Below are 16081 nucleotides of genomic sequence, written 5' to 3'. Positions count from 1 at the left end.
AATTTCATTAAACATTTAGGATCCTGCTAGTTTAAGATCCATTGACAATTAGCAACTAAATAATTACTATCATGATTGAAAAATGGTGATTTTTCTCTAACTTCATTATTCTTTACATTTATCTGCTGCCATTCTATTTTAAATAACAGTTTTCCATTCAACCTCATTTATTTATTTGTTTTGTTCATTTATTTACTATCCATATGGACTAATAGATTCCTACTTTATTCAATCAGTTCTATGCCATCACTAGTAATTTTTATTTTGATACTCAAATTGTATGAGATTTGACATCTGCCACCATTAACCTGAGAAATTCTCTACTTTCTGGCACAACAAGATGTTCCAGAATCACCTTATAATTCTCTTGTCCCAACCCTGGAATCTGCTATTTCTCCAAGAAGCCCTGATTGGGGATATTACTTATAAACTAAGATCTATGCACTAGGTGTACTCATTGCTACTGGGTGTCCTTGTTTTTATGCCCTTTCATCAACAGAGCTCGGGCACATATGCACACATGTTCATACCTATACTTATACACGTGCACCTGCATGTGTATGAATGTATATGTGAGTGAATACATATATACAAACACCCATATATCTATTTCTGTATCTGTCTCTAAAACCATGAGTACATACTGACACCTCCAATTCTAATACAATACCACAGCTTCTTTCTTCTAGCCCATTTCATAATTATACGTCCTTTCTCCAATAATGAGAAACTCATATCTTTATAATAGTATATTACAGAATTTTATTTAATAGACTTGTGCTTAGAAATAGTTAATTTTTTTTTAAATCTTAGCTGAAGTATCAGAAGGTGGGTATCTGATAGATTAACTATCATTGCTTACATTAAAGTTTTGGGGCATATTTTAAGGAACTCCTTTATGGACACACCACTAAATACATAGTGTGAATTGATTAAAATTAACACGGATATGTTTTTGCCCTCGTGGATAGATAAGTATAAGGACAGACTTCATAATACTCACTCTTGTGCCCATAATACAAAAATGAAAATGGTCTTACTTGTAGCTGACAGTTGTTGACATCTTTCTAACTCATATAGCGATACTGATCCAGAGCCTATCAGGAAAAAAAGAAAGAGGAATTACAGTTTTAAAATCCATTAAAAGCTCAATGTGGCATTGAAAACTATAAAACATTACTGAGAGAAACTGAAGAAAATCTAAACAAATGGTGAAATTTGTTTATGGATTCATGTCATTTGTTCATGGATTGGAAGGTTCAATATTGTTAGGAACTGACATTCTTCCCAATAGATCTGTAGATTCAATAAAATCCTAATCAAAATTGCATAGGCTTTATTATAGAAAAGCAGATTCTATCACTTAAGTGGAAATGGCAAAGAATCTAGAATCTAATCTTGAAAAAGAACAAAATTGGAGGACTTATACTATATGACTTCAAGATTTACTATAAAGCTATAGTAAACAAAAGAATATGGTACTGACATAAAGAATGACAAATAATATTATCAGAATTAAATAGAAAGTCCAGAAATACACCCACATTTACATGGTCATTTGATTTTTGATAAAGGCAGCAAAGCAATCCAAATGGAAAGCAAAACGCTTTTCAAAAAATGGTTCTGCAACAACTGGAAATTAGTATGAGGAAAAAAAAATGCTTACTTCACACCACACTACTAAGTACTGAACACAAAGCTCAGAAGTAAATCCACATTTATACTCATTTGATTTTTGACAAAGACACCAAAGCCATCTTTAAAAAAAAAATGGTGCTGCAACTGGAAATTCATATTTTCAAAAATGTCTATGTCATACCATAATACTAAGCATTTAAAAAGGAATAAACCACTGATATATGCAACATGGATCAATCTCAAAAACAAATAGTATGTACAAGAGTACATAACATGTTATTGCATTTATCTGAAGTTCTAGAACAGGCACAATTAATCTATGGTGGAAAAATTCAGGACTTCTGGGGTAGGGATGGGGGTGAGGATTGACTGGGAAAGAGCACGAGGGAGATTTCTGCAAAAAGGTAATGGTCTTGATTTTAAGAAGGACTTAGGTTTTGCAGTTTATGTGTTAGCCAAAACTCATGAAATGATACACCTAGGTTGCCCATTTCATTGAATATAATTTACCTCAAAAATAAAAGAGAATTCTAAACAAATATTTAACTCTAGATAATGATGTTCATTCATTGAAGTGTTTAGGAGATGTACTTATGTCTGCAAATTACTTTGAAATGCATCAAAAAATAAACTGGATTGATGCATTAAAAAAGAGATAAATGACACAGCAAAGAGAATAACATGTTAACTAGAGAATCGGATGGTGGGTATATGAGTGTCGACTATACAATTGTTTCAACTTTTCTGTGTGTTCGAAAATTTTTCTTATGTTGAAAAAATACATTGAAGGGAATAAAGGGATAGGTGGATAAAATAATATATTTACCAAACTTAATAGGATGACTTGATGAATACCATAAAATATGATTTTACTTTAACAAAAAAAGCAAAAGTAGTGATCATAGCAATAAGTCTTTTTTTTTTTAACATCTTTATTGGAGTATAGTTGCTTTACAATGGTGTGTTACTTTCTGCTTTATAACAAAGTGAATCAGCTATACATATACATATATCCCCATATCTCCTCCCTCTTGCATCTCCCTCCCACCCTCCCTATCCCACCCCTCTAGGTGGTCACAAAGCACCGAGCTGATCTCCCTGTGCTATGCGGCTGCTTCCCACTAGCTGTCTATTTTACATTTGGTAGTATATATAAGTCCATGCCACACTCTCACTTTGTCCCAGCTTACCCTTCCCCCTCCCCGTGTCCTCAAGTCCATTCTCTACGTCTGTGTCTTTCTTCCTGTCCTGCCCCTAGGTTCTTCAGAACCATTTTTTTTTTAAATTTAGATTCCATATATATGTGTTAGCATACGGTATTTGTTTTTCTCTTTCTGACTTAACTTCACTCTGTATGACAGACTCTAGGTCCATCCACCTCACTACAAATAACTCAATTTCCATAGCAATAAGTTTTAATCATGCTTTCCAAAATGAAGAATTTAACACTTTAAAAAGTATCCATATTTTGCAACTACTTTAGCTTACTACATTCTATTATATATAATAGTATGTTATATTTTTATAATTTATTGTATGTGGCATCATATACAAACATATGTATTACTTGTCCATCTTCCTCAACATCACTAATAAATGGCATAAGAATCCATGGCAAGAGAACCTTAAGCGAGCGAAGTATAATTTCAAAGAATCTGATTACTTAATATCTGCCATTCTGCATGAAGTTAAGTAATAAGAAAATAGAGAAAATATTGCAAAATATATACAACAATCTCCCACAAAACTGATAAGACAAAAAATAAAGAATCTGACAGCAAATCAGGTATAGGGTAAGAGCAGACAATTCAAAGAAGGAGTAAAAAGGGCCAATATATACGTAATAAGATTTTTAAGTTTCCATGTACTCAGAAAAAATAAATAAGATATCACCTTATACCTACCAAATTGTCAAAAAATTACTTATAGTGTCAACGGCCAATACCACTGAGAGTGTGAGGAAAGGACATTCTCCCACACTGTTATTTGCATATGAATCCTATGACATTTTGGCATATAATCTGGCATCATTTATGAAAATAACAGATGTGCTTACTCTTTGATCCTTCAACCCCACCTTTAGACGTTTATTTTAGAGAAACAATAAGCATGAATGTACAATTGTTCAAGGGTGTTTATTAAAGAAGTATTTGTAAGAGTAAGAAACTGGAAACAACCTGAATGTCTATCAAATGGAAAATGGCTTAATTAATAATGTTAGATTCATATAAAATATAATGTAACTATTAAAAAATGAGTTTGAGCTATATGAATTATGCCAGAAAGAGGTCTGTGATACACTGTTAAATAAAGCACCTAGTCTAGTATCGTCCCATTTTTGTAAAACTTTTAAACAGAGGGAAAACTCGTATCTGTTTATGTAGAAGTATATATATTCATATAAACATGTTGATGTTGAAGAAATCACACTAAACTGTTAACTTTACCTCAGCGAGTGGGCATAAAGGCATGGGAAGGCTACGTACCTTGATACTGTCACATGTACTACTTTTGTAATTTAAAAACGATTAGAAAAACCTTTTAAAAGGAGAAAACGGATTTCAAAAAGTATAATTACAAATTAATACTGTCTCCAAATGATTGTCAATTGAAGTAAACTGGCCTCCTAATGGCAGCTTAAATAATCACAGATTAGGCCAAAATGCTATCACCAGCGTGCTAGGAAATATGAATAATTCTAAGGCAGAGAAAATGAAGAAATAAATATGTACAAAAAAATCAAATAGCCTGCATTTGAATCTGACTGACTTTGCCATCAGTTAATAGCTAAGTGACCCTGGACAAATTATATGACTCCCATCACTCAAAGCCTCAGTTTCCTTTCTATAAAAGGGAAGAATAATATCAACCTCATAGGAGTGCTGTTAGGATTAAATAATAATGGCTGTAGGCACTGACTAAGTGCCTATCAAGCCACACATGTTAATTTTAATGCTTATCATTACTGATACAGAAACAGAGTAAATACTCATAGATCATAGTAGGGAAGGAGTTAGGTTGTAAAAAAAAAAAATAGGGGATAGAAACATGACATAGATTCTAGGTGTCAGAATGTATAAGCAAATACTGACACAAAATGGTAAAGAAAAAAATCTTACAGATTGAGTGTTTTAAAATTTAGATTTGAATAGTCACCTGTTCAGGTAGGCAATAATATAAATACACAACCAATTGTTTGTTAACATTTTGTAATTAGGTACTTAACTCAATAAAACTGGGAACTCTAAGATATGTATGATCAAAAAATACTTGGGCTATTTGAAATAAAGCAGCAAAAACAACCTTTGTTCCTTTTAGAAACTGATGAGCAAAACAGTTTACTAGGAAATAAATACAGATTTATAATAAATTCATATATAAACACATTAACACTACATATATCACAAATCAAGTAATCCCTACCACCGCAATTTGAAAATGTAACTATACAGGTAAGGGAGGAGTCACGTTTACCTTTGCATAGGACACTGATAAAGATTTAGCATGTTTCTTTACAATGAATATGGATTTAACAACAACAAAAAAATAGAGATAGGAAGATATTAAAAAAGAGAATTTATGTTGATAAAGTCATTTTACTTAGCAGAAACTAAACTGGCAACATTAAAAATTATCCTTACTCATTAGGAGCATGGGATTAATAAATAAACACCACTATATATAAAATAGGTAAACAACAAGGATTTACTATAAAGCACATGGAACTATATTCAATATCTTGTTAATAACCTGTAACAGAAAAGAATCTGACACTGTACACCTGAAACTAACACAATATTGTAAATCAACTGTAGTTTAATAAATTAAAAAACTGTCCTTACTTGAAATATTTGAAAAGCTGTCCTCATGTTCTGATTGACATATACCCTCTAAACGCTGATTGGCTGGCAAATCTACAGATTCTAAAACCCTGTAATTGAAAGAATAGAATTTTTAATTGCATAAAACAAAGTCAAACAATGATCAGTTTAGCTCTACCCAAAGAAACCAAGAGCTCAATGAAATTGTATAAAAAATTCTGTGTGTGTATGCATTCTTCAGGAGGACTATAGTTTTTTAACAGATTATCAGGGGATTCCAAGAGACCCTCAAATTTTAAAAACCTAAGTCTAGAAAGACACAAGTACAACAGTGGGATGATGAAATACTGCAAATAAGCTGGGTATTTAATGGATGACATTCTAAGTCAGAAAAATCTCATTCTAGACTCAAGTAGTGAAATACTATGTGGCTATATATTGCAATATGAGAAATAAAGTAGGGAAACTGATAGAAGGTTATTAAATAGCTAATTTCACTGATGATAACATCATATTGATTTCAATATATTAAAACCTGGAAAATAGCTATGTCATTTCAATTTACTGAAAAGGATATTTTCTGTAACTCTTTGAAAATATGTAGAAGAATTTTTATTTCCCTAGAATACGGGTCGAAGAGTTTCTGCACACATCATTAACAGGAGTACTTCAAGGAAAAGGGAACTGCAAGTGTAGCAGGATTTAAAATACTATTCACTTTCTGGGCACACCTAAAAGTTTTAAAAATATGATACCCTGAAATATTTCCATTACCTATTTTCTTGGTTATACGCACTTTAAAAAGGCAGTATTGGGGCTTCCCTGCTGGTGCAGTGGTGGGGAGTCCGCCTGCCGATGCGGACGCGGGTTTGTGCCCCGGTCCGGGAGGATCCCGCATGCAACAGAGCGGCTGGGCCCGTGGGGCTGTGGCCGTTGGGCCTGCGTGTCTGGAGCCTGTGCTCCACGACGGGAGGGGCCACGGCAGTGAGAGGCCCGCGTACCGCAAAAAAAAAAAAAAAAGGCAGTATTTTGTCCATGATTGATCAAGTATGTTTGGCACCCTAGACATATATATCAAGTTTTCCAAACTTTAGCTAAGCTCCAGTTTCCACTGTTTGTTTCTGTACCTGGAGAAGGTGGCAAATGGTAGAAGAACATGAGTGCAAAGAGTAGAGGTAAGAGCATAAGTAACTATTGGAAAACCTCGACTATAAACCCAGCTCTGCTACTATGTAGCTATTTGAACCTACAATCACTTGATTTGTTTCATTTGGTTCATCTATTTAAAAAAATGAATAATGAATGGCAAGGAAGGCTCTGAGGATCAATTACAAGAGCCCTCTTAGAGCCCCCCTTCCCACCTCAGAACAATATTATCCTAGAAACCAGCTTAATTAATACCTTATTTACAATTTCTAAATAGGTTTATAATATGCTTACTTTTTCAGTTGATCCACATCAGAGTTACTTTCTGGCAAGACTCTGATTCCCCGACCGTAACTGGTGCCTCCATGGAGATGAAACTCTAGGGCTAAAAATGTTGCCAGGTTCTCTGAATTGACTGACTGAAGTTTGGTATGTAGGCTATAAATTCTAAGAAAGCTTCCAACCTAAAAGCAGATGATTTATTATTTAGAAAATGGAGAAAAATCAAACAATTTTTGATACAATATTTAACAACTAACATGGGGCACAGACCAATAACCCGGGATGTTGACTCATCAGAAAGGAAAGTGGTATGTTCTACTAATGTGTACTCAATATCAGCCCCAAGGACACTGTATCAAAACCAAAACGTGTGTGTGTGTGTGTTTGTATACATACATATGCATGTATAGATATGTATGTATTTTTCAAATGTAAAGGCATATTTCCATTTTAGAGATATTAAAATGTTAAATAAGATTGAGTCTTAGCATTGGTAAGATATGGTAGCTAAGAAACCTATTACCTAAATCAAATCCAAGCCCTCTATTTGATTAAGAACCTATTTGGTTAAGGTTTCTGAAAATAACCTACTTTAACTAATTTAAGGTAAGATTTAATTAAATATGATCACTAAAACACTCTCATTATGAGAATACTAGAAAGTATGTTGAAATGTGCTACTCTACCAAAATAATAAACCCCCTCTATTCCACAAGTTCTATGGAAAGAAAATTTCTGTAAATATTTTTCTCTGTACACCATAATGTGAAACACCTTCTATGAGTTCAAATATAGATTTAAACCAATTATAGTTTTGAACGAAATGTCCTATAATTTTAGATGTTCTGCTAAACTTAGTCTTAAAAATATCTTTAATTACGGAGTATTTGATATTCTTTTAATGTAGAAGACTTAAAAAGAGACAGATGCAGAATGTTTATTAAAGAAACTGACACATACTCAAAGGAAGAAGCTGTATTACCTACATCACATTTTTATGAAGAAAGAGTTATAAACAAAGGAGTTAGTTACCAACTAGGAAATTTAATTCATTTGTATAAAGCAGCACTCCTGACTGCTGATGACTGTGGGACTACCATTCTTTTTTTCCTACAAGGTCAAGATTAACCGTGGTGAGATTCTGTGTAACAGAAAAGCTATACATGGGGGAAAATAAAGAAAGAGAAGGTAGTAAACCAACCTCCCACCTCTGCTGACTGCTGTTTCAGTTCATTGTATTTCTCCTCATCACCCTCTGGATGTGATGGAGGAGAGAAATGGGGGGAAAAAATAAGGGGAAAAAATCCACACTCCCAGAGCTACTCCTTTATCCTCAAGGATCTTTTTCCCATCCAATTATGGGTTTTATAAGGAGGTAAGGCACTTAGTCTTTTCTTCTCTGACCTCTTCCACTGACAGAACAGCAGGGGAGCAGGGTAAATAGAGTCAGAGAAGGAAAACACACACACACACACACACACACACACACACACACACACACACACACACACCCCCACAAGATGACAAAACTGATTTTCCTCATGTTCTCCAAAGTAAGATGATGGAAGGAAATATGTCTATTTCTATTTACTTTTATGTCATTCTTTTTGAACATTTATTACTCTGTAATTCTTTTTAATATACATATTAGTGCAGTAAATGTATATAATCTACAAAGGACTTAAAGAAGGCCAGACACAAGGCGAAAGATACCATAATCATAAATGAAAAGTTTCAACATTATAAAGATAATTTCCTAATTAATTATTCTTTAAAATCAATGCAGTTTCTATCTAAATCTCCAGTGCCTTTCAAGGAATTGTAAAAACTGATCTGAAAGTGAACAGTCAAGTTACTTTTGAAGACTGAACTGGGAGTGAGGGCTTAACCTATGAAATATCATTTAAAAATAAAGGTATGATTATTAAGACAGGCTGGTATTAATGCAGACACATATATGAACACGGATAAATCTTACAAATACAATGTCAAAGGAAAAAAGCAAATTATAGAATGATACATAACCATATGCATTTTTCAGACAAAAGTATATAAAATAAAAGCATAATAAACATGGGCGTGCACACGTACATGTTAGGATAAATAAAAAGAGGATATTTGGGAGCAAAAAATTAGAACAAGCAGAGGTACAAAGAAGGTTCCACATGTAGAAATTTCATTTCTTAAAATTAAAAGTACCTGAAATAAGTGTGCAAAACATTTAGAAATGTTAAGTTTGGATGATAGGCACGTAGATGTTTGTTATACTATCTTCTTTACTATTGTATTTCATAATAAAACAAAATTATACTTTAAAGACCAAGAGAGAATTTTATATATATAGGCTATAAAAATGACAAACTGTTATTTCCAGAAATTCCTTCTGGAGGCAGCATTGTATATTTTTTTAAGCTTGCTAAATATATTATAAAACGTGCCAGATGCTCTGTTATAATAGACAAATACATAACAAACAAATCGTCTTATTGGTAATAACAAAAAAATTATAAAACATACCTCTAAAAATTGTTATAAAAGCCCTTTTTAATACAGAAACAGTAAAAATAAAGCAAAGCAAACTGGCTATTAAGAAATGTTTATTCCTTTAGAAATAATTTAAATATTCCTTATAAACTTTCAAAAATTTCCCTTTAGGTTTAATATTTTTAATGACCTGTATGTGTCTGAAAATAACCAAAATATAGTTCTTGGGTCACTGAATGCCAAACATAATTAGAACTACGTGTGTTTTATAATTATTTTTAAATTGTGTCAGAATAAGTCTGGGGATTGAAAATACACTGCTTTTGTTTGTAGACAAAAGGTTTGAAGTGTGTGTGTGTGTGTGTGTGTGTGTGTGTGCAAAATGTTTAGGGAAGGAGATAACTTACTTAAAAAGCAAGGTTTAGGAAAAATGTTAAGGGCAACTTTAGCTGTAAAATGTATCGTATATAGAGTTCAATTATATTGTGCTTTACAATTGCCTTAACTGTCCTCTTTATTACATAAAATAAAAATCACATTTTTTTCCTGTTCCTATTCAACAAAAATACATGTAATCCATGCATTTCAATATAAATATGCAATTTTAAGCAGTTATCGTCGAGTGTTGACAAGAATTAATTGATATCAATATCATTTGACTCTGGGCACTTCTTAAATAAATACGAAATGGTTAGTATAGAGGTTGCCTCAGAACAAATAAAATGTGATGTCAAGGTACATTAAATAAAAGCCTACAGTTATATTACTTACACATAGAGAAAATCCTTTTCATTTTTCTATAACATTGTAGATAAATGTCATGATATCTTTAGAGAAAAATTAATTGCCCTACATTTTCTTAATTATGTATGCTCATAGCACCCTCTAGTGGGTGAGATAAAGCAGACAAAGGAGATGAAAAAAATCTGAAAAAAATTCACAGCGCTCATTGATTCACGCATTCACCAGCAGATATTATTTACTTAACCCTTACTACATGGAAAGCACTGTGGCAGGTGCTGTCCAGGACTTGGGACAAGGAAATCAGGACAAGAGAGAGGAACAAAAGACCTATAGAAACAGCATAGGGAAAGAGAAGGGAATTAAAACAGTGAAAGTCAAATCTAAAATGTAAATCTTTTTCATTCGTAAAAGAACTCTATCTGTATTTTAAAAAGACTTTAGAATTGGCTTTATCATTACATTTATTTTTGAAATAAGCTAATCAATGCAGATAAAATCAAGGAAAAGCATCAAAAATATATTTTCAATAGTCAATTTTCTGATATGAAAGGTATGAACACACTCATAAAGGACAAAAGAGTACAGTTATCACCTTCCTTGACCTGGACTTTAACCTAATTCATTGAGTTGGGTGGGCTTCTTTGTAACACAGTGTAAAAGTGGAAATATTTCCTTGTCCAAGAACATTTATTTGCAAAAAAGAAACCGGGCACTAAAATTCAGATTTAAAAAAATTACAATTCACTTTCCCTATTTTCTTCCCATAAGTAGGTTATATACCTCCCTAAATGTAGGATGGAAGCTATTTGCAATAAAGAAATTCATTTCTTTATACTGCTTAAGAAGATTAGCTCTGGAAACAGACATACATTCAAATACAGGCTTCACGCAAGTAAGTGCGAAATCTTGGGCCTCTGAGTGCCTCAGTTTTCTCATTTGTAAAACAGAAATGATGATAGTACCTACAGCACAAGACAGTGCTAAATACATATGAAGTGCTTTAACAAATGTTACTATTATTATCATTATTATCAATGACAGCATTCTTTACAAGAAAGATTACTTGCAAATAAATGACATGGTAAAATGAAGAAAAATATTCCTTAAAATGTTACTAATAAGCAAGAAGTGCCAAAACTAAGCAGCGTTATTTTACCTAGAAAACTGCATCTCAAAAACAGTGAGCAAATTCTAATAAACTGTATGGTATACACAGACAATTTATCAATATATTTTAGAGGTGGATTAAAAAGTTGAAGACTGGATTTTATCAAACCAAGTAAAAGAGCTTATCATTTAAGTTTACAAATATTTTATACATCCTTTGTTATTTTAAAGCAAATTTTATGGCAGAAAAAAACTTTTCTTTCCATAGTAAAATTGGGCACAGCTTTAAGATGTTCAGGAAACATTCTTTAACTTTAAAAAAGCTGTTCAAGCCATTATAATTTAATATATCGTCTAATAATTTAAATATACATTTTACAAATTAAAGAAAAAAATTAATCTGGAGCTAATTTCTAGACCTCAAATATCATCTAACATGTGATTTACCCTAAAATTTATAAAAATACAAAAGAGCAAAACATGCTTGCTACACAACATCACCTTTAAAGATTTGGCCACTTGAACATGGTTGTCATAGACTAAAATGTCTATTGTCAGATTCTGCACCCGGTGGATGTGACTTAAATCACCTTCAAGAACAAGGTCTTGTATTAAGACTCTCCAAGATGGGAATGGGGTCCTCGTGCCATCCCATACCTGCATAAGAAGTAGAACAAAAGTTTAATGATCTTTTTGTAAAATTGTGGAGGCTAGAAGAGTTTTATTTGCTGGTAACATAGCTTAAAAGTAATTAAATATATTCCTCCAAATATCTGTTAAACTTTGAATATGATGTATATTCTTTCCTGATTGTAAAAGGACTACATATGTATAGGTAATGAATAAAATGTAATGAAAAAAATTCAAACAGCTATGAGCTTGGAAAAACTATTAACATATTGTTGAATTTACTTATCTTTTTTTTTCTTCTATGTAGTTATAATATATATGTCTTTTTTTTTTTTTTTTACCAAACTGGCATTCTATTCTGCTTTTCATTTCTTAATTTATTGCTGGGCAGTTTTTCAGGCAATTTAAATATTCTTCTAAAATAGCATTTTCAATGGCTTCACATTACATTATAGATCCAAACAAATTTATTAAACCAATCCCTTTTTTGGCCATTTGTTTCAAAATTTTTGCTATTTTAAATAATTTAGTAATTACCATCTTGTATATAAACCTTTACAAGTATCTCTGCTAATTTTCTTAAGTATAAATTCCTAGCTTTTAGGGAACTAATCTGACCTCTGCCCATTTTTCCACTTTGTTCTGATTTGGAAAAGGCCTTTGAAAGCACAGATATGAATATTTTGTTTATGTTAGATGTTATGAACACAAATGAATTACAATCATGGGTGATGGAAAGGGAAAGGTAGGTTGGATTGCTATTTAAGTCACCTTGAGGTAAGGATGGGAACAGGGGCCCAGGACGAGTATGCACTATCCCATCCTTAAGACCTGAGCTAGCCTGTGCTGTGCTAGGGTTGGAAGAGATGAGCTTGAGGCTATGCTATGCTATAGAAGGGCTGGACATTTGGAGAGAGGTGAGAATGCCTCTGCATGTCAGAAGTTTGGCTGGGTAAGAGTGAACAGTCTACTTAAATAGAAAACACCACATTTCCTTTTCTTTTTAACTGTTATTTTTTTTAATTGAAGTATAGTTGATTTACAATGTTGTGTTAGTTTCAGGTGTACAGCAAAGTGATTCAGTTATACACACACATAGACACACACACATATATCTTTTTCAGGTTATTTTCCTTTATAGGTTATTACAAGATATTGAATATAGTTCCCTGTGCTATACATAGGTCCTTGTTGCTTATCTATTTTATATACAGTCGTGTGTATCTGTTAATCCCAAACTCCTAATTTATCCTTACCCCCATCCTTTCCCTTTTGGTAACCGTAAATTTGTTTTCCATGTCTGTGAATCTATTTCTGTTTTGTAAATAAGTTCATTTGTATCATTTGCTTAGATTCCACATATAAGTGATATCATATGATGTTTGCCTTTCTCTGACTTACTTCACTTATTACTATAATTTCAAAGGCCATCCATGTTGCTGCAAATGGCATTATTTCATTCTTTTTTTATGGCTGAGTAATATTCCACTGTATATATACACCACATATTCTTTATCCATTAATAGACATTTAGGTTGCTTCCATGTCTTGGCTATTGTAAATAGTGCTGCTATGAAAATTGGATGTATCTTTTCAAATTAGAGTTTTTGTCTTTTCCAGATATATGCCCAGGAATAGGATTGCTCGATCATGTGAACTCTATTTTCAGTTTTTTAAGGAACCTCCATACTGTTCTCCATAGGGGCTGCACCAATTTACATTCTTAACAACAATGTAGGAGGTTCCCCTTTCTCCACACCCTCTCTAGCACTTGTTATTTGTAGACTTTTTAATGATGGCCATTCTGACCAGTCTGAGGCAGTACCTCACTGTAGTTTTAATTTGCATTTCTTTAATAATTAGTGATGTTGAGCATCTTTTCATGTGCCTGTTGGCTATCTGTAAGTCTTCTTTGGAGAAATGTCTATTTAGGTCTTCTGCCTATTTTATGGGAAACACCGCATATCTGTACAGGTATCTGTCAGGGTCAGATTACAGAGAAAGTACTGAATAATGTTGGTGACAGTACTAAGTTGTAAATAAACAATCATGAGTTTGTGTCACTCACTCTGTTTCCTAAATTATTCAAAGAACCAGGACAATCACTTTGGGAGTAGTAACATTATGTCGCATTTTTCTTCACTTGGAATTTGTTCTTTCATTTTGTGTACATGTTTTTGAGACTTTAAAATGGCTTTACAGACCAATCTGTGAGTCTTCTGAAGGAGGGGTTGAGAGAGTAGAGTATAAGTCAGACCTTGTGTTGAAATTCTGGAACTTTTGTAATCTTGTATCAAAACTCAATCTGTTAGGTATCTGCATATTTTATACAGATCTAATTCTTTTTTCCAAATAGATAACAATCACCATTTAACAATCCTTTGCCAATTTGAAATGTTAATGTTATTTTTATTATTATAGCAGCATGGGGACAAGAGAGGAAGTCAAGGAGAGAAATTTTTTTACTATATATCACTTTAAAATATCTTTTAAATTTCTGGGCAATGTTAAAATTACCTATCCCAAAATTAAATACCTTATTAAAATACTACCTCAAACTTTCTATAATTGTTTGTTCATTTTTCAATTTCTTGACTTGAAAGATTATTCTGATATGCTATACTTTTTTTTCTTTCTTTGTTCATGAAGACATTTAAGGCTCTAAATTTTATCTTTGAGTATACCCCCAACCATAGCCTTTAATCTCTTCTTATCAACATTATAGTCTTAATAACCTATAATTAAAATTAACTTCTTTTAGAAACAACAGTATGTGGGGGAATCATATCTGCTAGAATAATTAAAATGAATGTATTGTAGTTACTAATAAAGAGACCAATATTAGCATCATATCTCAGTTGAGACAGGAAATAATTAGCTATATTCCATGCTGACCAGAACTCATTTGGAGTAAGGTCTGGCTCCTTCTGTTTTCAAAACAAAATTTTAAAAAATTATTCATAGTTTGGGATAGGAAAACCAATTTCAGAAAAAAAAATCACTTAAAATTTGACTTCCCATAGATAAAATGAGCAAAATATTGCTATATAGTCCTCTCAATATTTTTTGCTATGCATATAATACATTTTTAGTATATAAATGAAAGCACATTAATCACTAAAGAGAATATTGTGAATTTCTATATCAATAAGTATGTCTACAATGTCATTTTATAGTCACACAGTATTCCACAACACATAAATAATTCACAAAATTCTCTATCGCTAGTATGCGAGTTTTTTCTGATTTTTGTTACTGCAAGAAATATAAGGATAAATATTCCTTTAAAGGCATTTTTCCACATTTTAAATTATTACTATAAAATAAATTTATGAAAATAGAGTTTGAGACGAAGAGCATAGAAAGACTTTTGAGATTTCTTTTAAACTGTCCTCAAGAAAGTCTTACTAATGTAATTTCTTACATTCACTTCTGAATGCTGTATTTTAAAATAATATCTACATGAAAGCTGTTTTTATTTATCCGAAAAGGCTATCTATAAAAATGGGATGCAGGCATGTTTTCTTGCTTTAGAAGGAAAATGTAGATTCAGCTACGTCAGCTAAAAAGTGGCAGGTTTTATCTCAGAATTTAAGAATTTACGCTCAATACAGCAGCCGAAAGGTGGAGAATACTTCTCTGCACAGCTGATTTGTTGTCACTGGAAGTGTTCAGTGATTAGCAAACACTCATTTGTTAAATATGTCACTTTGGGCATAAAGTATGACTGGCTGACCTCCTCATTTTGTTTGGATGATTTTATGTTGCTTTAGCTTCAATTTTGTCATACTTAACTTATTTATGTTTTTTAATAGCATGCATTTACTTTTTCAGAGTATTTCATGTGTATATAAATATGTGCTATTTTCAACTTCAAAAACTTTGTATTTTATTCAATAATTTCTATCTTCACTATTCTTTAATATGGGCAAGGTATAACTGATAATAATGCTAAACCCCAATATTTGTCCAAGGGCCACTGTACTCCATTTCCTGTTCCATCGTTCCAAAGAGCCAGAAGCTAAAGAACCAGAGAAGCAGGGCTGAAGCAGTGTTTGTTTAAATGCATCCTGCCTAGGCTAGGTAGGTGAGGATGGTATCAGACAACTGTCCTCTCCAGAAGCTATTCATGAATAAATTGGGATAGGTGTAAACAAAGATTAGATGGGTCTTATGTCACTTTTTTCCCTACAGATTTAAGAACAAAATAAAATATAACAAGAAAAATA

General features: G+C 32.4%; 1 protein-coding gene across 2 annotated transcripts in view; it reads right to left on the bottom strand.

Moving 5' to 3' along the window:
• Positions 1 to 16081, bottom strand: part of POT1 (protection of telomeres 1) — an 82125-nt gene that overhangs the window by 16068 nt on the left and 49976 nt on the right. For both annotated transcript variants that reach the window (XM_033420370.2, XM_004265486.4), the window contains 4 exons: positions 11724 to 11879; positions 6900 to 7069; positions 5481 to 5569; positions 1041 to 1097 (listed from right to left, as the gene is read on the bottom strand). In XM_033420370.2, the coding sequence (XP_033276261.1) occupies positions 1041 to 1097; positions 5481 to 5569; positions 6900 to 7069; positions 11724 to 11879 (472 nt within the window). The remainder of the gene's footprint in view (positions 1 to 1040; positions 1098 to 5480; positions 5570 to 6899; positions 7070 to 11723; positions 11880 to 16081) is intronic.

This window comes from Orcinus orca, chromosome 9, assembly GCF_937001465.1.
Source record: "Orcinus orca chromosome 9, mOrcOrc1.1, whole genome shotgun sequence".
Classification (NCBI taxonomy): Eukaryota; Metazoa; Chordata; class Mammalia; order Artiodactyla; family Delphinidae; genus Orcinus; species Orcinus orca.
This window is presented reverse-complemented; position numbering and strand designations above follow the sequence as displayed.